A 26,756-nucleotide genomic window follows, 5' to 3' on the forward strand; every position below is an offset into this window, starting at 1 on the left:
CTCTAAGATAACTAAATACATCCATTGCTAGTAGCTAACTTTCCTGCCAGTTTCTGGTCCCATGAGGGGATCTCCACAGACCTGCTCTCAGGGGCTGAGACATTCCATAGGCTGAATGAGAAGAAGGAGGCCATTGACACGAAGAGCTCTGAAAGCCACACTCTGGCTCCACCATCCTTCATGGACCAGCATTCTCATTGGTACTCCGGCGTTTATCAGGGAGGTCTCTGCGCTCATGGGAGATCTGAACATGCTGCTCATGTGGTACTAGGTCTGTTGAGATGCTTCTGTGACCCTGGCCACATTAATTTATCATTAATGGACAGGAATGAAGAAAACTTGGTTGAAGTTTATTCACAATTCACTGTCTATTTCTCTGGCTTTTATCAATTCTCTGTCATATAGAATATTCAAATATTTATGGAGAGACAAATTGATATGAACATATCAGAAAAAGTAGCGGGAATTTAATAAAGAGAAGGAAAGATTTCTAGTTAATTTTGGATCTGCTATCCATGGCAAGATGCCCAGAAATTTTCCTCTTTTCATTTATAAAATAATTTAAATATCTTTGGACTTTTAAAAGTAAATTTTGTATACTAATAATGGAGGGGAAAAAATATCTTGAAGTTGGCTGATTCACGGCAAATGGCAGGTCACCCACCTCCTGGTCGTTTAAGGCAGAGCTGCACAAATCCTTGTCTGCTGGGATAGCCTGTTGCTACTTGGGGAGGTCATACTTTGTTTCTTGCAGGAAAGTTAATAATTTACATTATAGGAGTTTGGGCAAATAGCTAGCATTTTTTTATTAGCTGAAATGCTAATTTATTCAACACAATGACTAGAGAATGTACTTAAACTGTTAAGTACCAGAAACGTGAATCTGGTAAATATTATCATCGTCATATTTTTTTTCTCTTTTACAGTCTAGGAAACTGAGTTGGAGCAATCGAGTAATTTGTCAGTTACCCAGCCAGAATTCTAAGCTCATTCTTTTTTCACTGAACTATATGATCTCCCTTTTCCTCTACTCGGTCCTCTGACTATTATTATTATTTCAGCAATGTAAAAATAATGAAAGTGAGTTTATTTGGTTAAAATAAAAAAGAAGGCAGAATTGAGAATGTTGTCTGGACAGGCATGACCAGCATGAGCTGTGATGGCACCAAGTCCATCAGGACACACTCCATGGGAGAAGGGAGAGGACAAACAGCTCAATGAAGACTTTCAATGAAAAGTTTTGGAGTCCACGCTGAGTATGAGGTATAGCCCCTGACTCAGCAGAAATGCAGAGGTGACAAGCACCACAGTCTGCCTACTTCGCCACCTACCAGCTGTTCCCTCCCCCCCCCCCCATGGAACCCCCATGGCCTCCTGGGTAAGATAAAGATTACACCACCCTCTCCTGGTGTGACTACAGGGATTAAGAAGAGAACTCTGTAAAACTGTGTGCCTGGGCCCTGGCAAGAGTAAGTGTTCAGTAAATACTGACATCGCTGTTCTTAGAACGTTCCGTGGCACACGGACACTAGTAACTAGATAAGGAATGACAGACAGTGCAAGGAAATCCCAGACAAGCTGCTGTGGGACTTCGGTGGATAATAAAACAGCTGACACGAAGCACACTGTCTGCTTCTGCTCCAGGGCTTCACGTGTACAGACCCATTGATCCTCATTACCAACGGGAGAGGTACGAGGTAAGACGTGGGAGAGTGAGGCACAGAGAGGTAAAGTCACTTGCCCTCAGGCACATGCAGCCAGTGAGGGGCTGGCAAGGTCCAAGTCCTGGCTGCCTCACTACAGAACCAGCCGGTGTACCAGCCATCACACCGCTTCTCAAGACCCTGCCATTGGTCGGTTTCTGGTGGTGACTACCACACTCCTGGACAGCTGAAGGAGGGTACCAGATTTGACAACTTGATCTTACGTGGTCTCACATTTCCCATGTGTTTCATCTATGTAACCCTCATCTTCCCAAGAGAACTGTCAGCTTCTGGATTCTAACATTCACTACATATAAAACCCAGCAGAACTGAGGCACAGCGAAGACACACGAAAAATGCGTGATGAGTGGAGTGAAACGTACAGCGAAGCACAGCTTCAGCAAATGCTGTGTCTGCTGTTTGCTGGGAAACGCGGGCTAGCCTCATGTGCTGCTCTAATTAGAAATGAGGCTGCTTCGGGGAAAGCAAAAACAACCACAGCAATAAGAAACTACCCCAGGTAACACAGTAGCTGTTAACCAAAGGTCCCAATTTGCATCTGCCCAGTGTGGGGATGGCCTTTACTGGCCACTGATACTCTCACAGTGGGATAAGAGTCCCGGACACATAAACACAATCAACACGTGTGTAGTTGCATATGTTTATGTAGAGATACAGAGAGATACATAAATATAGATGCGAACAACATACTTTTATTCCATATGAATAACTCTTACGTGGTCAGGCCTGACTAGTCTCCTCTTCCTGTTAATTGCTCAAGAGCTATAAGATACGTATATCTCACAATAGAAAGAAAACGCTTTTAAATGTTAACAGTTTTGTTTGTCTTTCGATAGCCATAATAATATAACCTTTATAAATCTACCATCTTAAGAATTGAGGAGGAACTTATGTTTCATCTAGAGCATTTTCAAATCACAATGCATGAAGTATGGTCTTATTGCAAATTAGTAAAATTATTTATGTCTTCTCATTAGTAGAAAATGTGATTAAATATTCAATGCATATAAAAATGTGAAAAAATATAATAGTGTAATATATTTGAGGGTTGAATAATTTTTAATAAAAGACAATCAAGATTTTGATTAAAAAAACCCCATACATGTTAAAGAATATGATATTCTTAATAATACTTTTCAAATGTAGCACATTTTGAAAAAGTTTCTTGCCTATCAAAAATAGAATTAGTATCCTGTATTACAAAAAGGAGTTTAATCCTCCTTCTGTCAAATAATACTTAGACTTCTCTGGGGAATATGTACAATCCATTAAATTTTGTTATTATATATTTAAACAAATGCTAAATATATCATTAGGTGAAGTGGAAAAAATACCGGTTCTCTGGATGATTATGGCATTTGTGATATTTTAAATGATCCAAAAAAAGAAAGTTGAATCTAATATTTTAATGACTGTACCAAATGGTCAAAGGCTTCATGCCTTTTCTCCAACGGAGTGTGTGTTGCTTTTGGCAGAGAGAAGTATATAAATGGCTAATATAAAAAGATAAATATTATGTTCCTGCAGGTAATGCTGGTCCACATAAGAACTCAGAACTTTCAAATTGGAAAAAAACTGAAATGGAAAAAAAAAACTAAAACCTGCTCTTAAAATGTTCCCGTGTGCTCTAGATAAGAATAGTTAATGAATAATGAAGGAAGTGGTGTCGTGAAGTGAGACTGATTCATTGTTCTCCTGAAAAGCATTTTCGACTGATTCTCCTATGACTCCATGACTAAATGGGTTTATAATGCAACATTTAATGTTAATAATCTATTTGCACAAATCAAGCAAATAGCAAGTCAAAGATTGAATCATTTTCTATTAATTCAAAAAAAAAAACAATCAACACGGGTCATATGCGCCAGTGTTTAATAGACTTTAATTCTCCACATTGCTCATCCTGCCCCCAAGATTTTGGGGGACTAGGCAGAAATATGTTTCTTTAGAAGTCTTATAATTTTACGGATAATTTTTTTTTTCTGTAAAAATAACTCTACTCAGAAAATGAAAGTATTCATCTAAAAAAGATCAACTACGCATTATAATTAATTGTCATGTACATCAATTTAATAGTGGTATGGGTTAGGAATAATTTGTAGTAAGTTAAGTATTACAGCTACAGTATTAGATTTAGGTTTAGCTATGTTGAAAGTATTCTAGCAGGCTAATTTAGACCTCATGATACAGAACATTATACTTTTTTGGAAACTGGAATATTTGCATCATTTTAGAAGACTACAGACTGCTTACAGAGTCAGGATAAAAAGCAACAGCAATCTTGTACTGTCTGGGAAACATATAAGGGTTTCGGTAGGGACAAATGAGTTCATCCATTTGATCAGAAACAGTTATCGAGGTCCTACTATGTGCTGTGCACTGCTTATATTATTGTTATCAACCATTTCCACATAAGAGTCTTGACAACAAAACCAAATAAGCACTCAGGATGCCTCGGTCCTCTCTTCTGTAAAAAGCTTACCAGGCAGAGTGAGAGAGAACAAGAAACTTTCCTTTTTGCGGGGATGCCCCGAGTGTGAAGGCGGGAAGGAGAGAGAGCAAGAACGACGGGCGTGGTGTTTGGCCAGAGCCTGATTTTCAGTCAGGGCCGGATACATGAAGTGCTATCATTAATATTTAGGGTCGAGGGATGAGGATGGCATATTTTTTGGACCCAAAGTGAGGAGGAGAAGTAGGCAATGAACAGGGAGTTGGAGAGGGGTCAGGGGAAGGACCACAGACAGGAAGCACAGAGTCAGATGGAGCCACAGGTGTGCGATTTCTCTGCGGAACGGGCTTCTGTTTTTACTTGCTGTTTATTCTTCCTGCTCCCAACTCTTTTTCGTACAGATTCTGTGCTGCTTTTCCCAAACTCCCCCTCAACACTTCAGGAAACATTTTATTAACAGTTTGGAGGTTATAGCTAGTGACTGGGCCTGGAGACTCTGTGACTGACCGGCCTGGTTAGGATCTGTTTGTCCAAGGACGGTTATGAGTACATAACTATATATTTCTTCTCTCTCTTTGTTTGCTAAGGACTATTTAAATAATGGATAGCTAAGCAGAAAAAAAGATGACTTTTGAAAAATAACATGATGATGGCCTTCCCAGATGTTTGCCTTTAGGACGTGAAATGAGTTACACAGAAACAAGATGGGGAATTGCTGGCTGGATACCAATACAGCAAGGAACGCACGTGGGAGTGATCGATGGGTCAAAAATTAAATATGTCTGCAATCAATGATGCTATTAAAGAGCCTATCATAAAATGTCCATGTAGGGCAGGAGAATTATTTTAAAAATTTAGAAATTAATCTGCGACCTCGGGCTCTATCTGGAGATCCGCCTCCCATTGTGGCCAGCATTCCTTAAGATCACAAATTAAAAAAAAAAAAAAAATGTTAATTTGATTGAAAAGTTGAAAAATATGACCTTTGAGGAAAGATGAAAAGAATTGGGGTTATTTGGGCCAGGTAAAACACAACTGCAGGATTGACTTAATAAATGTCAAATACTCGAATCCACTGCTCTCCAAGCATTGAGACGTCGGAGGCAGACAAAGTAGACTGAAATTGCAGTAAGAGACTTTAGTTTAACTTTAATAAGGAACTTCCTGGAAGAAATCTAAATCTCTTACTGCAATTTAACTTAATGTTACAAGGTTAATTAAACACAAACAGGCTACCAAGGAAAGCTGCGGAATCTTGGCTCTTAGATAGAAAACCACATATCTTAAATGGTTTAAGTTTACCCCTGCCTAGAATTAAGAGACTGAATTGAATAACTCCCAGAGTTTGCTTACAGTATATTATAGAACTGGTTTTATAGCTTTTTAACTTCTTCTGTGCATGGGCGAGGCACACATCCATATGAACTCCAGGGTTGAATAAAAAAGTACAACAAGCCCTATACACAAAGTGAATCTTGAGTTTTCTTACTTGGCACAAGAAAGGAAAAGTGTTATTTTTAAATTGGCTCCTTTCCTGAACACTATTAAGGAGAACTCTAGTTTGGAAAAAATATTTTATTACAGCACTAAAAGATAGTCCCAAATCATTAACATACTAAGTCCATTGAACTACTTATCAATGCCACATTCAAAGTAGTCTGTTTTGAGCAAAGAAAGAGCTTAAGTGGAGCTTAACAACTAACCACAAACAACGCTTATTTTTGGCCTTATTAGGAATTTGACATTAAAAAGACCCAACCCAAACCACACACTTTTATTATATATGGTCAAAAATAAGAACAAAAAACCAGCCCATGTATTCACAGTACTGAAGTGGTTTAATATATTGCTCGTATGTGCTGCCATATTCAAAAAAGGATAATTTGTGAAAAAAACAGGCTGTAATTGCTAAACATTTGATGAATTGTGGCATACTGCTAAATAATTCTTCTTCATCTTTTTTTCTTCTGTCAAAGTGGGCAAGTAATTTCTTTTTATTGTCCCCCCCCCCGCTATATTTTAAAGAAAGAAACAAACCACTGTGACATCCATTCCCTTTTAAACTAATGCTTCTATTATTTCATATCTAAATGGGACTGACATCATCAGCTCTTTCGTGTCCTGAAAGATATTTAGCTCTAGTCCACTCTTACATACTTTGTGCATTACATGAAATAAAATATCTCAAGATTTTGAAAATATTTATTTTAAAAATAGCAATCGAATTGCCTCTAATCACATTTTCTGCTTGGCTTTGAAAGCTACATTATTCAATATGCCAGTGGTCCTTTCCATAATGGCAATGTATTAGAAATTCATGCTGCTCTAATATATCTGACTTCCTTGATGTAACAGCACTCCCTATAGACCCAGAAGAACATTTCTGCTTCAGTCCTGTCCGTCCTGCTCTTACTGAAGTGATGGCTGTCAAAACAGTTGTACAGTGGCCTTTGAATGCAGAGTGTGCCATGACTGAATGCTAAAAATGATGACAAATCTGAGTACATACATTATGCTTGCTTTTGTTGCCTGGAAAAATAAACCCCCCAATTTTATTGCTTTTAACGTCTTTTTTCCATTTTAAACTCCAGAACTGGAAATTTGAAGCATTCAAAGAAATTGAAATCTCCTTTGTTGCTTTTTTTATTGTAAATTTTCTATAATGTGTCATTAAGAACCACACTCTACAAAAAGCCCAGGTCCTAAATGAATCCTTTCTGTGAGGCCATTCTAAAACTTTGCACGGTTTTTCTTTGTATGAAAGAGCTTCTGTTGACTGCACAAAGAACAAGCAATTGCCACATATATGCCAGGCAGAGAGGCTTGGATGACTTTATACAAGGTTGTATTTTGCCTTCCACCAATCCATGATTAAAAAAGCAGTGAATGAACCAGAGTGCAGAGAAAAAGGAGAGGCTCTTGATTTCAGTTTGTCGGAATCAAAGGATTTTTCTGAAACCATGAATACTTAATACAGACATTTTCTCATTCTACCTTTCTCCCAAAATAGTTCCGTAGTTTCTTTTTAAAAACATGAAAACACCATCCGTTCTCACAAAGCCACGTCACTTTCCTCTTACTGGCAGAATAACATTTTCCACCCAAAAGAAATGTACTGCTCAACAGATTCAAATATTTTAATAACTGATTAGGCTTTGGGGGCACAGGTAAAACACTGAGAAAGTTGAAGTGATGGCAGGAAAAGTTACTAAGTAACTAAGGTGACAAGTTGAGTGAGTTGTGACTCTGGATCACAGCTGTGTGGTCGATAGAGAATGAATCACAGAAAAATGCTAGCCCTGGGAAGAATCTCCGAGAGCAACTACTCTTTTGGTTTTCGATCTTCTTGTGGGAACAGAATCCTTTGCTCAGGGGAACTTTTATAAGAAATGTGGGCGAGTGAGATGAATAAGATCCATGCCCTTCTGGCTGACTCTTGAATCCCTCTGGCTCTAAGGAGTTCAATTTGGAGCCGCTCATCTAGCCTAACCCCCACCTAGGGTTACAGACAGGGTGCAGTGAATCGCTTGTGGCTCGCACACTTATTCCAGGCAGGGCCTGGCCTCCTAGACTCTCTTTCCAGTGCTCTTCTAACCAGACTCCACTCTTTGATCAATAACCTGCTATCAAAATAACTCAAAGAAATTGCGAGAAATTGGAACTTTTGCATATTGGGTCAAGAATGGCTGTTTAACTTGGACCTAGAGAATCAGATTTAATAGGCACTTACTCGACAGTATATATACTAATTGAAAGTCTACCCTGTTTTATAGCCTGGTCTTGGAAAATAGGGACTTTAAAAAAATGGAATATTTTAAAGTGCTAGAAATCTAAGCTCCTGCAGGAGTCCCGACTGGCTAGTAACACGTAAAATGGCACAGGCAAAAATATACAAAAAGGATGTGGGGGGAGATTTGGGAAGGAAGAAATTTCACCATACGGATGCTTTACCCCCATATGTTTATGGTAAATTGTAGAAGGCAATCTAGATATTCTACCCTGATGACCTTTTCCTCAGAAAGGGATTTCCACTGAATATACCTAGCGACCACTGCATGACAGGCACAACTTTACAGATACTAACTACTGTACATTCTAGGATTAAATATCTTATTATACCCATTTATGGATAAGAAAACTGAGGCTTAGAAAGGCTAAGTTGCTCAATGTCACTGCTGGTAAGTGGCAGTGCCAGGATTTGAACTGAGGTGGTCTAGCCCAAAGGTGCCAGTTTTAATTACAATGGTTTATGAGGACACTCAGAAAAGGTAAAGACTTTGGTTAATAGCAGGCTTATTGCTATCTTTTTTTTTTTTTTTTTTGACAGATGTGAAGAAGATTAAGGATTAGAGTATAAATAACTCTTTTGGAAAATCATCTCTCTCATGAATTTTAACTTCTCCAAAAGAGTCATAGAAGCTTGTTTTTCATATTTTATTTAAAAACTTATATAACATTTCCTATGTGCCAACCACTAGTCTAAGCAATTCTTAAATCTTCATTTAACCCTATAAGATAAGAACTATTATTATCTTTGTGTTTTAGATAAGGAAGCTGGGGTATTTACTGACTGAGCCACTGAGCAATTCATTTAGCTACTTCGATCTTCTGTTTTCCATTTGTAAAATTGGGATAATAATACTCATTCAGATATTGATTTTAAACTATGGACTAAATTTTTTATCTCTAATATATTAGACATTTGTAGGAAACACTATAGTCAGTGAAACTGTATCACATGTTGCCAGGGAAAATAAGAGACAAGAACATTTATCTTTAAAATAAAATCTCAGAAGAGATTATATATTACATATAACTTATATTATATAAAATAGTAATATGATATATAATGATGCATATTACTATTTTATATAATATAACTTATATTATATAAAATAGTAATATGATATATAATGATGCATATGCATTGAACATTACAATAACCTCTAAAATATATATAATGCCTAAATGAGAACTAAAATATTTTCACCTCTGTGATCTAATCAAATTCTAAAATTCCATCATGTGAAAATACTAACACAAAGATGCAAGTGCCACATTAACAGCCAAAGGCTCAGCTTTAATAACATTGAAAAGCTTTTGGAAAATAAAATTGGAAAGAGTTGAGCCTGTATATAAAGCTGCCTAAGGTGGCTTATACTTAGAGGATTTAAAAATTTATAGCAAGTTCATTATTTATCTACAAGTGTTAGCTTTCATTAGTTGTTCCCATATTGCAGGTGACTTTGACAAAACTCAAAAAGAGAACTGTCACTTCCAGGTGGGCAGCTTGTATATCTTGATTTCTGTGGCCATTATTTCCTTGTCTATATGAGCATTGATGACCTAACTTGTGCACTATTCATAAATATATTTCAACAACCGGCAAACCAATCAATAGTTGGTTGTGAAATTTTGTGATCACATCAGGCATAAGCAAGTTGCTCAGGAAAGAGGTTTAGCCAAGTTTTACAAAGAAATGTGAAGGCAGTATCTTAGAGTGCTAAATTTTGTTTCAAAGAAGATAATCCCTCAGTGCTTTTTAAATGTAAAATGTGATGATGATATAAAGAGTTGTTCATCTTTAGATTCATGTACATTTGGGAATGACGTGAAAACACTCAGCAGCCCATCCTTCAGTTCTCACTGTCACCACCCTGGGTATCTCTTCATAGTCCTTGCCTGAGTGACGACCTCAGACTTTCCACACCTCCAGTTTCTTACCACTGCTCTCCAGCCAGGGAGTTGCCAGAAGGATTTTTCTATGACATTGCTTTCTCAATGCTTCTGCCTTGAGAGAAAACAGCCAATGATTTTTTAGAATCCATTATATCAAGCCTGCAGTCCTTGGATTGGTTTTTGAAGCCTTTGGTCAAATCTCTCAACTTAAAACATCCAACTTCCAATGCTTTTCAAATGCTCTCCAATATGCCTTTCCTCTTCTATTTGTCTAAATCAAAACAGTCTTTCAAGCCCTGATTGCAGTCCTACCTTTTCCACTGAGTTTTATAAACTACCCAAACAAGATTACTATAATCTCTTTCAACTAGAAATTCCTACTGGGTTCATGGCCAGTAAAACTGAATTGAGCCTGGTCTTTCTAATTGCTTCATGTCTCATTCTAGTTGTTTCCTACCTGTTCATATATTTTTTTCTTCTGTAGTTTATAAGCTTCTGAAGGACAGTGACTATGTCTTATCAATCATTTGAGCCCTTTTGAACATTTAGACCATGGTAAGCAAAAAATGTACATACAGATGAAAGGCATTCTAGATACATGACAGCTCAAAATAAGAAGTGAAAAGTGAAGAGACTCTTTGTTTCTCAAAGGAATTGGTAGACTCCAGTAAAGTTTGTTAGATTTCTGTTGCAACTTCAGAGTATATCAAACTCTGGGTCTTAGAATCCAGACAGAGATCCAAGCCTTGAAACAGAATTCTTAACAATAAATTTAATCTCCATATCTGCTTTCTCCAAGACCACTCTGGCTTAAAAAAATGAGTTTAACATAGATTTAATGTTAGAATCAATATTGTTAACTAGACCTATGCCATCCAATGTTGTAGCCACTAGATACATGTGGCTATTTTAAATATAAAGTAATTAAAATGTAATAAAATAAAAATTAGCCTTTCATTCACACTAGCCACATTTAAAGCATTCAATAGCCAATGACTACTATCACTGGACAATATGGATAAAAGAAAAGTCACCATCACAGAAAATTCCCTTAGGTAGTGCTGAAGCTTATCCAAAGCTATGCCAAGACTTGTGTTATTTATTGGACTAGCTTTTTATTTACAACATAAAAAGCTAGGACCAGTATTATTAATAGGCAAAGTACATGCCCATCTCTGAATGTGGTTTGAGAGGTCGGGAGGAAGGCTCACCATCCTATGAATAACCCTGCTAGATTCACCTTACTAAAACCAAGACTGGCAAATTACAGCTTCATTCTATTAGTGTTGGCCAATCAGGGCCCCTCTGCCATGTAGAGTGGCAAAAATTCCAAGGTAAATTCCATGCTGAAGAAAAAATACCAAAGTTTGGTTTTTGACAGTCATTTGGGTGGGGAACGGCATAAAGAAATTCAGATGATTGGAAGTTCCTGAGAGGTGAAGGGGAAAGCATAGTGGAGGAAGTGTCTAGAAAATGGTGAATTTCACGGGTCTAGTGGCCAGGTCCAGAGTCCTGAGCGCCCTTTGAGAATGGATTGCCATGGATAGAAAATATGGGAAAATCCCCGACGCACATTTATTAAAATTGGACAAGCATTGCTTTAAGAGTGAAAGGTGTGTTGAGATGGTCATAGGAATGCTAAAAAGGCAAAAAAGTTTGGAGACTTAAACTATATAATTGAATATCTCGTTATCCTTCCTATGGCCCAACTCCATTCATACTATGAGGAAGAAGCACAGTGAACAAAACTGGTATTTTATACACTGTACGTCCTCTTCCTCTTCTTCTTAGTGAATGGGGCTGTCTATAAAGTCATGACCTTAATGCCTCATTGTTTCATAACTGGGTCTGAAGTCTTAGCCCTCAAGAAGAATAGGCTGTGTTTTTTTAAGGTAACAACTTTCAAGTGCATTATTCAGATTCGCACATTTAGTTTATTTGTTAAAAAATTCATTTTATGTTTTTTGAAGTCAGAAGTAATATTCAGGATAAATCTATACAGGTGGAATATAACATAAAATACTGGGGCAACAGTGCTGAGTTTTCTGCCACTGTTAGTACTGAGAACGAGTTCTCCCCTCTTGGCCGCCCAGCTAGCTGCCAGTTCTTAAGAGAACCTATACAGTTTCATGGCTTAGGTTCTGGGATTCACTCACTAAAAGCTGTGGGGTTTCTTTTGACTCTCCTCCCCAACCCCCACTTTATGTCCACGATTAGCAGAAATACCTTCTTGTCATTCAAGTTAGAGATACATCCCCAAATAACTTAGATAAGGGATAATATGAAATGCTTTCCTATCAGAACCAACATAATACAAATAATTTAATCAATTTGTTAATTGTGAACATGCCAACACTCTTCCGTGGCTTACAAAAATGACAATAAAGTTAGGTGGACTGTTAAATGATTGAACAATGGAAACCAAAGAGTGCTAATTCACAGTCACTGTTAACCTGGGAGAGAGTTTTATGACAAGGTAAAAAGCTCTGCTCTTAGCCATATACTACTGAAAATATTTTTTACTACTTGAGATGTAGACAGAGAAATTAAGTTTTTAGATGACATAAAAATCAGAAGGAAAGATTTTATGATAAGTCACTGTTTCTCAAGCATGGGTTGCTCATTAAAAATACAGAGTCCTGGACTCTCTGGGTAGAGACTGGGAATTTAATACTTGCTGGTTTTCTTGGTGATACACCCACACTAAATTTGAGAAGTGTAGAACATTAGAAGGTTCTGAGCGATAACAGGTCCAAGAGACTGAAGCACATCAATGGAGATAAATTTTGATCATCAGCATCCAAAATAAAAATGAAAAGTGTTTACTTGCTTTTCTATGATGTAAGTTTGTGGAATTTGAGATGGCAAATGGAGCAGAAACCAAGTTTAATAGTGGTTCCTGTTCAGAAGATGTGGGGGTCTTGCTTTGCAGGGAGGAACCCTACCTATATTAGATGAAAAGTGGCACTATTTATGATAATTTTTTATCTGATAGCTAGTAAGATAGTTTGACTTTATGAGAGGACGGTCAGTGTCAAACAGTATTTAGTACTTTGGGTTATAAATATGAGTGATCAAACATGTAATTAATTGACTTTACCTAGACTTAAATATAAAATGAAAAGTTGCTTTGGGATTTTACGGGACACAGGGAGAACATTTTCCATAGCTAAAAACTTATGCCTAGTCTTATGCCTAGTCTTATGCCTAGTCTCATAATGCCACATTATTACAATTCAACACAAATGGGCAAGCAGATTCTTACCACGGAAATGGAGTTCGTAAGCAGTGCCCCATCCTGTCCCAGCATATTGGAGACGGTGATTTCAGGTAGGTCCATGTTTTGTGGATGAAATGGGAGCAGGCCGTTATGGTTCATTGGGTGACACAGGGAGTGGTAACCGGTTTCGACCTCGTTCAGGTGCACCAGTGAATGGTCGGGGAGGGATGGAGGAGTGATTGGTGGAATGTTGAAGTCTTCACTTTCCAGGCTGGGCCCAGGGTAGGACTGCAAAAACGAGAGTGATATTAGTGCAAATTATCATCGCCTTCTCCATCGCGAACAAACACCCATGACCCCTTCAGATATTATTACAAGCAGCATTATGGACTTGGAAAAGGCATTTCAAACACTTAGATTATCCTGCTGCAATTTCACTATGATGCACGGAAGAAAATTGCCTCCCAGGCATACCCACTTCTCATACAAAGAGTGCTTCCATAGGCAGTTTTATTTTTCCAAGAAGCTGAACTCAAACAGATTTCAAAAGTCCCATTAAAATTTTCCAGAGTTTTAATCTAGCTGAATATGTTTTTCATAAGAATTGTAGAGAAGGAAGGCAATTTATAAAATTAATGTTTGATCAAACATGTTTCATAGGACTCCCTATCGCTCCGATCTTGAGATGCAATAAAATGAATTCCAGAACTTGTAGGGTAATTTGCTTTTGGGTTTTGAAAACCTACATGCTCAAAACTGACACAAAAAAAAAGTAATTAATAAAGAAATAACAAGCATGTTGCATAAGTGTGGTTGCAGAGAAAATCCGATATATGAAAAAAAGGCCATAAAAGCTATTTCTATTGCAAAGATTATACCATCAAAATAAAACTGAAGATCGCTTTCTTGATTTCTGATTATTCTCATTTATTTGAGTCTCCTAAAAATTAATACACAGATTTAATAAATATTATAGTCATTTCAATTCAGTTCAGCCAATTTTGAAAGGCAAAATCACATTAATATTATTACAATGCTAATTCAGGAATAAAAGTCAATCAGTGAAATAAATAACACATGTGGGATGTTTTCTTTTAGAAAGTAGCTTTAGATAAAAGAAGAAGGGAAAGAACGAAGAAGGAAGGAAAGATTATATGAGAAAACTCCTGTTTAAAAACAGAACATAGTAAACATTGAAAATATAAAGAGGAACCAAATAAAAAAAATATTGTTATCAATTAATATCAAGACACAGTGAGACCTTTAGCTCTCCTTTACAGAGCAGGTATCCTACTATGAAAGGAAGCAATTTTTGTCCAGATAATTCTCGCAAAGCCTGTCTTTTAAATTAAGCGAGTCTTCGTAGCGTTTGAGTGCGTGGGTAACAAGGACTCACTTGTCTAACAGCACAGCGCCTGCTGAAGTGTGCAAGATGTGAAATGAGCAGGCAGAGGGTAAGAGCCAAAAAAAGTAGTGTAAGGTATTCATTGGGTGTTCAGCCAATAAGCTTCATGCTCCTGAGTCCAAGCGCCTGGGGTTATTTTTTCCAGATGGCGTCTATTTGTCTAACAGAAAGAAAATCTTCAAGTTGCACTTGCTAAATGTTGTACAGCTTTTGAATATATTTGTTTAGGTGCTGTCAGAAGACATGATGAAATGAAGAGCTACTTGGAACATCTGGAATTCAGACCTGGTCACACAGAGGCACGTGTGGGTTAGAGACTGAGGATGTATGAAGGAAAGATTTGCTTAATCTGCAGATCATTTTTCTTAAATATCTAAAGTTCTGCTAAAAAAAAAAATCACCAGCCCTAAAAGTTCAATCACCAGTTACCAAATTTTACTGCTTACAGTATATATCTCTTGTGTGAAAAATATATTACTGCTCAGTGTCAAAATTAAAGTTTGATTAAATTCTCACTTGTTTCATATATTTTAGACCTTCAGTGAAGTAGGGACGTGGGAGAGAGAGGAAGCATGTTTATTAATGTTGATTTTATATAAAGCGCTATATTGACTCCTTTGACTATGTGTCTTAATTTAATCCTTACAATAATCCTTTGTGTAGCTATTATTACCCTGATTTCCTGAAGGGAATATTGAAACTCAGAAGTTAAATACCTGCACTCGCCTGATAAACAATCAGCTCCGTACATATGAGGGATGAATATATGAAGGAGGAAGGCATTTTTATTGCTGTGATACTTATGTAAGTACTTTAGTTGCTACTATTTTATTAGGTGGAATGATACAAAGTTGCCAATACCCAACTGTTTCAGATGAACAAAATTTCATAATTTAAGAATTAGTATTAACATTAATATCAGGTCCTTCCTTGTCCAAAATTCCACCCCAGTGCTCACCCCATTAAAATAAAATATTTACTCAGAACTATGGGATTTTTAAATCTGAATGAGTAACCACTGAGGAGTCAATCCCATACCCTTGGAGGACCTGTGGGGCTGGGTTCCAGTGTCGGATGCTGGAGAACAGATATGGACCTTCTCTTATCAACCTGTATAGTGCCTTTCACCCTGCCCAGACATTTTCCAGGAGTCTGAGCCATGCAGCTTCCCTTCTCCCCAAGGAATAATAAAAGTCCATGGTAGCCATCTATACAAATGGAGAGAAAGTATTTAGGGATAGTGGTATGGAATTCAAGCCAATACTTTTAATTTTATCTTGGATCTTCACCATGTTAAAGAGAAGTAAATTGGAAATAAAGAAGCATGCAAAGTGATTTGCTCTAAACCATAGCCAATCTGCAGGGTTCATATGATTCAAATTATATTATATTATATTATTGCTACATAATCAGATTCTCCTTGATCTTAAGCTACTCACTGGTCCTTGACACAGGAGAGTCTCGTCATATTGCTGGTGCTGGGATATGCCATACACTGTGCATCCCTGTGTGTCCAGGAAGCAGGAGCCAAGGGTCATGGAATGTGAGTTACAGTTGGCTGTACAATCACAATACTTGGCTAATTCTACTATATATGAACTTCTCAGGGCCATAAGAGGACTGTGGAAGCATTAAAGTAGTAATTTCAAAATATAGTATCATCATCCTCAAGAGAGTAATTTTATTGTCCTAAATAATAGATTCAGTGACTATTTCAAGTAATTTTCTTAAAACCTTACCACTGGAATTTGTATTTTAGCCCATGAAGTGCTATACTTTTCTCTGATGAGAAGGATATAGATTTTGGTCTGGTTGAGAAGACTCAAAATTATTCCTTAGTGACTGATAACAATGGCCACAGAGCATGTTGGAAAGAATTGAGACTTTGGAGCCCAGGTTTTCTGAAGCATTTATTAGTGTAAATTCTGGTGTAAATCCAGGTTTTAGTGTAAATCCAGGTTTTCTGAAGCATTTATTAGTGTAAATTCTGGAGTAAGTTTCTTACTCCTGGTGAACTTCAGTTTCAAAATCTGCCTAATGAGATTCTTATGTGCAATGAAAACAAAAACATAAGCTAGGTAAAGAGCCTAATAATATACGTCTGCCACAAAGAAAGCTCTCGATAAATGGTTAAATGGGCTTATACATGCTATGGATTGGGTCATGTCTAAGAAAACAAACAACTATGGATGGAGAGAGAAAGTGAGAGAATTTAGACAATAAAGGCATTTCAGTATACTTGCCACTGATCAGATCTCATACTGAAGCAAAGTGTAGCCCCATCCGTACATAATATATTCATTTAATTGCTCCCCATAAGTAGCTAAGATAAAGTTTCTCCTTTATTTTAAAGGGATTAAATTCTATTTTCAAAATGAAAGAACGAAAAGGTAGTGGAAAATGGTGAATAGAAGGATCTAAAGAGCTCAGATAAAAATGGCTTCACGTGCAAAGTGCCACAACTCTTCTTTTTCCGAGAACTCTGCTGGCAGACCTGCAACAGGCTGATGAGCTCCTGACAGGTCCACTCCTACTGACCCAGGAAAAACTTTGCAACAAAATCTACAGTTTCTAACATACTGTCTATGTCCATAGGAAGGCATCTTCTCTGGGAAATTCTTGGCAAGGAGATCACATTGCTAATCAGACGGATTGTTTTTCAGACTGGAATCAAGAGACTGGGTTAGGAAAGTAACAGAGAATCCTCGCGATCTGTTTTGATTTGATCTGTTTGCAAACTTTTCCAGCCATTTGACTAAAGCCATTGTCCTTCTCCAGGTCCAACCTTCTCCAGCCTCCTCACTTCAGTGAAAAAGGAAAGCGAATTCCTCACCTGATTTCTGGAAGATTTCACTCCCTGTCTTTTTAATTACATACTCACATTCCTTTATAATCATATCGTTTTACATATTCCATGATCAGGGCATCCTGTTTACATTATTTTCTCCTTCTGCATTCCACATTTACTTTTCCTACAGCTTGCTCTTATTTTTTATTCTTATTCTACACTGTTACATCTGGAAGTGGGATGTTAATTAGGCTGATTTTTTTTTTTTTTTGAACTATAGAGAATTCATGTTTTCATACTGTCTAGATAGAGTGTTAAAATATGCTGACCAGGAACAAACAATGGGAAATCTGGTCTTTGCTTTTTCTTCTCTTTTTGAAATCTAGTTTCTCCATCAGAGGAGCCTTGCAACTGTGGGTCGCTGTCCACATATTGCAATCATTATGCAGAACACTCAATCTTTGGTGACAAGAAGTCCCATAACTCAGAAGAATTCAAAAAAAAATATCATCTTGTACATATCTCTAAATTATGTGATGGCTTCATGCAATCATGCATACACTAAAAATATGGCTATGGTTATAACATTGTAAAATATGTTCCTCTTATAGCTCTTTATTTGAAAGATAAATAAATAGAACTGCCATCAAATGTATACAGAATGCCTTAATTTTTAATCTGTAACATAATTCCTGAAAATTCTTCATAGAAAAATACCAATGTTTAAACATGTTTCATCTTCTATTATTGAAAATTCTTGTTGCGTGATTTAAATAACTGAACAGAAATCAAAGTAAACTGAGTTCATTAGAAAAATAATAAACTTCCTCTGTATGTTTTCAGAAGTTAAGATATTGTATATAATGGTGATTTCTCTCAAAAGAGTTTAAGCAGCATCAACATTATCTCTTATTTCTTTCAAGAAGACCTTCAGAAGTAGGTATTTCTCAGATTCTTTTGTCTCTGCATGAACAAGGGTTGATAGCTTGAGACTGTAATGCATTACTGTGGAAAGCTTCGGTCTGTTACATAAATCATCTTAACACTCAGTAAGAACTGTCCAACAGTGCCATTGAAGTGCTCAAGCCAATGATCCTGCAAACAATTTTTTTTGTCTTTTTTCACATGTTAGACAATAGCAATAAATCATCTTCATTTAAAAACATACAACGTACTAATTTTTCAAGCAACAGTTATCGAAATGTAGTTTTTGGTAGAAAGTACATTTATTTTATTTTTGCTCATTAATTTTTGTAGCTTGTGTTGAGTAAAGACAATGAGTACCTCATTCGCCAGTGGCATTTGTTGTGTACCTACTATGTGTAAGACATCCTGCAAAGTGTGATTTGAGATAGAAAGGATTATAAAGGAAGTGAATCAGAAGAGATATAAACACTTAGACTCCCAAGAAAGGACATGTTTAAAGTGTCAGGCTTAGTAATATCAGAGTGTAAATGAAAGAGAAATTATTTGAAGCTGGGATGAAGAAGGGATTGTTATAAGCAGATTTACCCTGATACGGAACCTGAAGATCAGACACTTCTACCATGATGCAATAAGTGATCAAGGGAGGACCAGAAAATTGACAAATGAGCACATCCAGGTAATACATCAAGGAGGTTCAACAGCAAGGTCAGGTCTTTAATCTCTAAAAAAACTTCAAGGGCAAGATTGGTCCCACCAATGAAAACACACTTTAGGGTACTGGGCTCAGTGCAAGCATCTACTGGGTCTTGTTTTTATTGGATAGGATAGGCTTTCTATAATTGAAAAACCAGTGAGCTAGGCCTGAATGAGACCTAACAACAGGGTTGCCTTGAAGTCACCCCAGAGCATATCTGACACTGGCTCTTCCTAGGGCCAAGCCTGGGTGAGCTTGGACCTGTGAGGTAGGACTACTAGGCTGAAGCTTTAAGTATTCAGGGGTAGTGGGGCTGTGAGCCAAACACTCTCACATCAGGGGTAGGTGGGGCAGGGTAGTCTACCACTCTCTGTGAATCATGCTGGTGCCAGGGCCACCTCTCTAGGGGCTTCAGAAAAGTCCTTGCATTTATATATAGGCATTTCTCCTGCCATAATTACTGATACTGAAATAGGGAAGAGGTTTGTTTCTTCTCAGATTGTTTGGAGATCTACATGAGTCTCTGAGCTCTATTTTTAAGGGGCATCTTAAAACCAAGTATTGTGTGCAGTTGTCATGAGGACCACCTCTTTGGCTAAAAACAAACAAACAAACAAATAAGCTTCTGAAAAACAAATAATCTACTCCCTCCCTTCCATAACCCACAACCCACACGCGGATAATTCAGGAGAGTAGATTGAAGTGCAGGGGCTACTTCTGAAACCCTAGTAGGGGGGACTACAGATGTTGTTCAGGTAAGGGGTCAGCATTCCATATTCAGTGTTTAAGGGGGTTCATTAAAACATTTCAATGTAATTGTTCAGTATACAATTTTGTGTACAAACGCAGTGTACACTTTTTTAGTTTTCTAGACGTTTTCATTTCTTACATTGAGTTCATATATCCTGAGATTTACTTCTACATTTTTGGCTTCATTTTATAAATAATTCATGTTAATCAGAAAAAGAAAGATATGAAAAACAAAACAAAACAAAAAAAACCCCTCTTAATCCAACTATGCAGGAAAAACAAAAACAAACAAACGAACAAAAACCCCTACCACACTATTGAAATGTGTATCTTTCAAGATTTTTGTAATCTGTATTTGCTACTTTGTTTTGGGCTTCTATTTTTGTTTTTAATAACAAAAGTGAGATTCTAGAGTTCTGATTTTGGAGCTAAAAATGCTACGTTCAAATCTCAAGTCATCTCTTAGTAAATATAGTTATTTAATTCCTTGAAGCCTCAGTTCCCAAATCTGTAAAATAGGAAAGATAATAGTATTCAATTCATTAAGGGTAGATCAGGATTAAATGAGGGAATGTAAATAATTTGAATAATATACTGGCTCATAATAGAATCAATAAATATTATTACATTGTTACTGTTATTCTATCATATAATGTAATCTGGTCAGTTAAAATGGATCGTGAATAATTTTCCATGCCAATAAACAGCATCTACATTATTGTCTAAGTGGCTGCACATAACATAATTGTGCACATTCTATAATTTATTCTATTTGTTCTCTATTATCAAATATTTAGGGTGTTTCTGATTTCTCTCTGTTACAAAGCACACTGTGCTAAATAGCCTTACGTATATTTTTCTTTAAGATAATGTTCTAGAATTCTATATTTATGCTCAAATGGAATCACAGACTATTTGCTCCAGAGAAGACCTCAGAAACAATGTCCCCACTTTACAGATGAGAAAAGTGAGGTCCAAAGAGGTTAAATGATTTGCTTGTATTTGGAGAACTAATTGGGCAGAGGGGAAACCCATAGCATTATTCCAAAGATTTTTTATTTTTTTTACATTTATTAATGGAATGCAATGCATTGGGTTTTAAAACAACATTTAAAAATATGTAAGGCCTTTGAGCTTTAATAATTTTTTAAAAAATCTGAGTTAAGTTGATTTTTGCTTATGATCAGGTTCTATTTGCTATATTATATGCAGACAGCCAGTGCAGAGCTGAACATTCACTGTCGGCCTATTTTTATAGGTACATATTTTATACGTAAACTTAAAAACACGTGCTACATGTACATGTGGCCATCCTTTTCATTTTTGCCTGCTGTGTAGAAATCAGTAAATGTTGGGTACGTAAATTCACATTCTTTACAAAGATATCAGATTAGCAGAGCAGAGCTAAGCAGATGGCCTGGGCTCTTAGTTTGGCTCCTCCCTCAATCAACGGGACCAGAAAAAGGAAAGAGAGGCCCCTGTTTCTACACATCATACTCTGACATACAATTCTTCCTCTTCCCCCTCCCCACCACCACCCCAGGAAATCACTTACTAGGAAACAATCACAAGTGGATCCCTAGATATTTGAGGATCATCTCACTCCCCAAAGTCTTTGCTACAAAGAAAGCTTACACTGAAGAGGAGCCAAAGATGGGAACGTGGAAGGAAAAAAATTAAACAATTGAAGACAATTTCCTCACTTTGATGAAGATAAAACACCTCATCCTTCATTTATCCAGCGGTGGGATCCCTGGGGTAGAGCAGTAGGAAGGGTGGGCAGCCTTCTATAAAAAGACCTCCCATATTTGTTCACCTTCTGGAGGAGAAAAGGAAAAGTGCCAAGGGTGGGAAAAGAGTCCCGGACCTGGACAAGAAAAGAAGTGTGAATACGGAGGAAACGGGACGGCAGTGATGGCAAAGGCTGGAAAAAGGAAAGAATCATAGCTCTGAACGGAAGCCAAAGATCGCAAACGAACACTTCACCCGGTACAGCTTTTGTCTGTGTTTGAACAGAAATAAAATCGCTGCTTTTGTAGGTAAAAGATGCTTAAATATCTGCGATTTCATTTGGTTCAATCTAATGTCTTCAGGGTATTTCCACACACATAATGCACTGCAGTCACCTCAATTCTAACAAGCACTGAGGTTGTTAGTACGTCGACTTTTGACTTTAAAGTTCTAAAATAAAATGAAGTCTAGCTGACAAAGGACAGAGTCTGATTTGGGCGTCAGGCCTTCCCAAGACAGAATCCGAGCTCTATCTGCAATTTTTGATGTTTGGCCAATCACTCTACCGCTCTCATCCTTGCTGAATTACTGTAAGGATTAAGTGAGATAATGTATGCAAAGTCTTTGCTTAGTTCCTTACCAGACACAGGTAGCTGCCAACTGACAGCTCTTATTATTATTATGGATCTAATTCGTTCACCAGATGTGGGTAGGGGAGTGCTAACCTAAATTTTCAGTGGAACAGAAGCTTCCTATTGAAACTTACTATCATGTTGACGAGGAAGAAATTTAACTGAAGTCAGAGCATAAGAAAGAAATGGCATTGTACTCAGTACGGATGAGTTCAGGGTGTCCCTAAAGGTGAATTCTATGCAAAGCTGCTGGCCCTGCCCCATCCCCTCAATCCTATTGCCTGTCCCCAACCCCTATTCCTTCAAGGCCCGTCCACTTTGTGAGTTCAGGAAATAACAACGCACAGTAGGCTTAAGCAATTCTTGAGGGAGGGCCTTCTCCTGCGATGCTGGGAGGCCCGGTCACACACAAAAAGGCCTTCATTACTGGTCTCAAATTGTGACCGTGAAAGCCCTTGTGAGTTTCATACCAAGCTATTCCATTTGTATAATGTGAGGCTGGAACTCAGAAGTTCCTTGTTAGACACTGCTAGCAAAAAGATCAATTTTCATAATTTATAAAGAGCAAAGAATGTATGGAGAACATTTTCCAAGACAGCCACCAATTACTTTCAAACTATTAGAATTATAGTTATAAATTTTATATCCAAACTGCATAGATCAGAAAAAAGACAGGAGAAAAAAAATGTATGGATATAGATGAAGATTAAACTGAAATCGTCTTTGTGTTTCTGGGGAGTCTAGCTAAATCTGCTCCCAAAGCAAGGAACTGTGACTGCAAAGGGAAACTTGACAGTTGTTTAAAGATGTTTGGGGTGGCAGATGAGGATATGAAGAAGGAGGTCTTAGAAGAGATAATGGTGGGTGGAAAACCACCTCAGCGTTTCCAAGCCTCAGTGTTCTTATACTAAAAATAGGCCAAATCACTTCTATTTGATATATTGGCATACTAAAATTTTAGAGTTTGTTTAGTACAATCTTTAAGTGTCTTGGAAATGAAACTTTCACAGACAGGTGACATCATTCAACATATTACTACTCTGACCTGAAATATGGTATTTATTTTGTAGACATTTGTTAGTGACAGGTTTATTATAATAAGCGTAAGAAAAAATCTAGTATGTTATACATGGCAAAATGTAACAGGAAGGATCCTTTAGTTTTTCATACTTGTTCATGTGCTAAAGTAAAAAATCTTCAAAATATAATTGAGCAAGCCATTTTCAAAATGTGTCACGTGTAACTGCATATAACTGGTGGGCTGTGTACTAGATCCATGACAGCTCTTTGCAGTGTCTAAAGCTGCCCTCTGAGCTAACGACCCTCCAAATGGAGCTTGATGTTTTGAGAATCTGTTTTTACCACCATGCTATTCCATTCAGATATCTTCATAATTTTTATCACTGAAATTCATTTCCCCAATGCTTGAAAAACATACTATTAGACGATTATAATAAAATTTTCAAGCATACTCAGCAACAAACATTCATTTTCTGAAATAAAAAATGAGTCTTATATTCACAAATCCCACAGCTTGGAAATGTATATGATACACAACATTTAACCTGTCAGCAGCCTCATTAGTGTCAATGAGTAGGAACTGGCAATCAGTAGATGGTGTGCTCTACATGTGTTTATGTTTTAAAATGTTCCCGAAATAGCTCCGTTAGAGAGGTTGATATAAAACACTTCTACTGGACAAATGAATTTCAGTTTAAATTTCATGGTCTACTTAATTTTTTTTGAGGAATTCACATTTCTCATGTAAATGATCATTTATAGCTAATAGTCAATACCTAACTAAAAAAATACTAAATAATAAAGACTGAATGGGTAAACATCTAAAGTTCAACCACGCCGATAATGTAAATAATCAAGAAAATATGCAGAAAGACTGATATGTGTTTGACTATTGGGAGTGCTAAGATATATATTTGTATGGTACCCGTATTCAGTATCCATACAGCCATTAAGACATTTTTATAAACCGTAAGAAATATGTGAGCTATTTCAAGATATAATTCTGAAAAACAGACTTCCATGTAAGAAGCCAATTTAGGAAGAAAACAACATAAACAATAGTAACTTGTGTGCTCAAGTGAAGCATCTTTTTAATTTTGAGTAATGAAGATGTCAAGCCAAATGCTAGAGTAGTTTAACTTAATTAGGTGGCCTATTTTTCCAGGCATCCTTTCATTTCCCATTGAAAACTCAGCTTGTATGCAAGGCAACAAGAGCAATTTTGTCTGTAATGAATACCTCCGGGACTGCGCAGAGTAATCATTTGAATGTTACACTGAAGACTGGTTTGAGTAACTAGTTTGAGCTTGTTAAGATGCCAGACTTTGTTGGACTAACTAGATTACTCAGAGCATGGCAGCTTTTATTGGGTCGATAGTCAAAAAGTCAAGTTGACTTTACTCCTGAAATTTCTGCCAAAAAGAACCAATCTGAAAGTAATTGATCTAATTTATAGTTCAAATTTATGTCATGATCATGGAAATTTTATGGTCCATAGTCAAAAAAATTTTTTTTAACGACTTTCTTAAAAATATACTCTCTAGGCCCATTTGTTATATACTTTATTTACATTTCAACCTAGAGAACTCTCTCATTAGAAGACCATGTAATTTAAAATACAGATATAGTTATTAATATGTTTGAAAGCCTAAAAACATTGTAATTCTAATAGATTTAAGAAAATATTATGCAAAAGGAACTTGGAAAGTCCTCTTGGTTCCGCTGCCACTGTATGGCCGAAGACAAACAGCAGCACAGTATCATTATCACTACCTATTATTATCTAGTTTATTATCACATTAATGCTTTGAGTCCTGTACTTGAAATGATTTTCTGATGAGGTGGGAATGCTGGTGTTTTTCGCTAATGTGTTGAGTTGTTGACACCAGACAGAGAGATGTTACTGGAATGGAATGGGAAAGGCCAGATTTGTTTAACATCTGTAATGCAGGGCTGCAAATCATTGCAAGTAGAAGACTCAAGAATCAGTGTGATTAAAAAATGTATACAAAATATTTTAATTCATTTACTCATCTTTCAACAAAAAAAAATGTTGCATATCTCTGACGTGTCTAGGCACGGGAGACCCAGAGAAAAACAAGAGCAAATCCTACCTTTAAAAGCTCACGATCAGGTGGGCAAGACAAGAAATCAGTACCAAGTCTAGTGTGCTACATGCCTCAGAGGGGCAAATATGTGCTCCGATATCTCTGACTTGCACACGCTAAAGAGGCATGGAGGTAGTAAGTAGTGAAGAAAGAAGAGAGACAGGAGAAACGAAAAGGTGGAAATTAGATAAGAAGACAAGTTAATGAGGCTCAGAACTCAGGCAGTAATTATGTAGAAGGAAAAGAGGAGACAGATTCAAAAGTTATGCAAAAAAGTAGAATCAACACTATGTGGGATTAACTTAGGCCGAGTGTACGGGAGACTCCAAGTCTGTGCCTTGGGTGACTGGGTAGGCAATATCGACTCTAATGATTATAGGTAATATAGGAAGAAGAGAAGTTTAGCAGGTGAGGGTATAGGTTGGAGGTGATGAGTTTCGAGTTGTTGAACTGATATGTGGAGTCTGAGCTGCCGTCAGGGACACAGGTATTCAGCAAATTTAAAAATCAAACCTGAAACTCACATGAGAGAGCTGCCCTACATATATAGATGCTCTTCAGCTTTTATATTCAAAACGTATATCAAATGCTTACTTGTAAGAGTCTAGGAAAAAATAGTATTGCTCTATTTTATCATTGTTTTTTTTTTTCTCATCTTGATAGTTGAGGGCCCAGGTAAGAGACAATTTCAGTGGGGGAAGAGAAGAGAAGCAGAGAGAGAGAAACTTGACCAAAACCTGAAAATAATCTAAAATAGGATCTCAGGTCAGGACGTTTAATATTTAGAGTTTACTATGAAGCTCAGGATTAAAAAGAAAAATTAGTTCATGCTTAAAGGATAACCGTTTGTGGAAAGAAAGAGGAAGAAAGGAAAGTAAGATGAATGGAGGAAGGGAGCGGGAGAGGAATGAAGGAAGCAATGGGGGAGGGATGGAAACCAAACAGAAAGAAATGGTTTAGTGGAGTAAAGGCCAAGGTCAAGGAGGGAGTGATTTATTGAAACTATTGTTCAATCAAGTAACCAAAGCTGCTCCATGACCTGACACCAGAAAAAGTTTGATTTTCCCTATCAAATGATTATTGTATTAAAAAGACCAGTTCTTCTCAATCGTTTTCACACAGCACCCCAAGTGAAGCACACGTGTCAGAGAACTGGTAAAAAATGTTGCCAGTGTGGGTGGAAAGCTTGGAATGTACAGGTAGCCATGGAAAACAATATTCTGGAAACTGCCACAGCAGAAGGAAGAATGAGAACAAGCACTGGCACATATTCAAAACTAAAAAATAAATAACCTTGGTGCCATTGAAAGTTCTGATTAAGAAAACCAGACTCCTGTTTCCTTTGATGTATGTAATTCAAACGAACATTTATATCTTGAGTGCAGTCACAAATAAGGAACTATGGATTGCAGAAAGGGGCTTGAGTTTTTTAGGGAAAGAGAAAGATCTCATAGCACATGAATCTGAGTGGGCCTGGGAGATACTGAAAAACTATTTGAGCTTGGGTTGGAAGCTCAATTTTCTCTGCCTTATTGTCGTGTTCTCTGGCACACTGGTCAATCAAACATGATAAAGTAAGAATGATGATAGACTGTTGGCTACTCTTCAGTCCAGCGTTTCTTTCATTAG

The 26,756-nt window shown here is 37.1% G+C and overlaps 1 protein-coding gene across 1 annotated transcript in view; it reads right to left on the reverse strand.

Annotated features, from left to right (window-relative positions):
• The window catches only part of TOX (thymocyte selection associated high mobility group box), a 138,165-nt gene that overhangs the window by 108,508 nt on the left and 2,901 nt on the right, over nucleotides 1–26,756 (reverse strand). The window contains exon 2 of the mRNA XM_011359186.1: nucleotides 13,118–13,360. Within this exon, the coding sequence (XP_011357488.1) occupies nucleotides 13,118–13,360 (243 nt within the window). The remainder of the gene's footprint in view (nucleotides 1–13,117; nucleotides 13,361–26,756) is intronic.

The sequence above is a fragment of the Pteropus vampyrus genome, unplaced genomic scaffold (genome assembly GCF_000151845.1).
Source record: "Pteropus vampyrus isolate Shadow unplaced genomic scaffold, Pvam_2.0 Scaffold45, whole genome shotgun sequence".
NCBI lineage: Eukaryota > Metazoa > Chordata > Mammalia > Chiroptera > Pteropodidae > Pteropus > Pteropus vampyrus.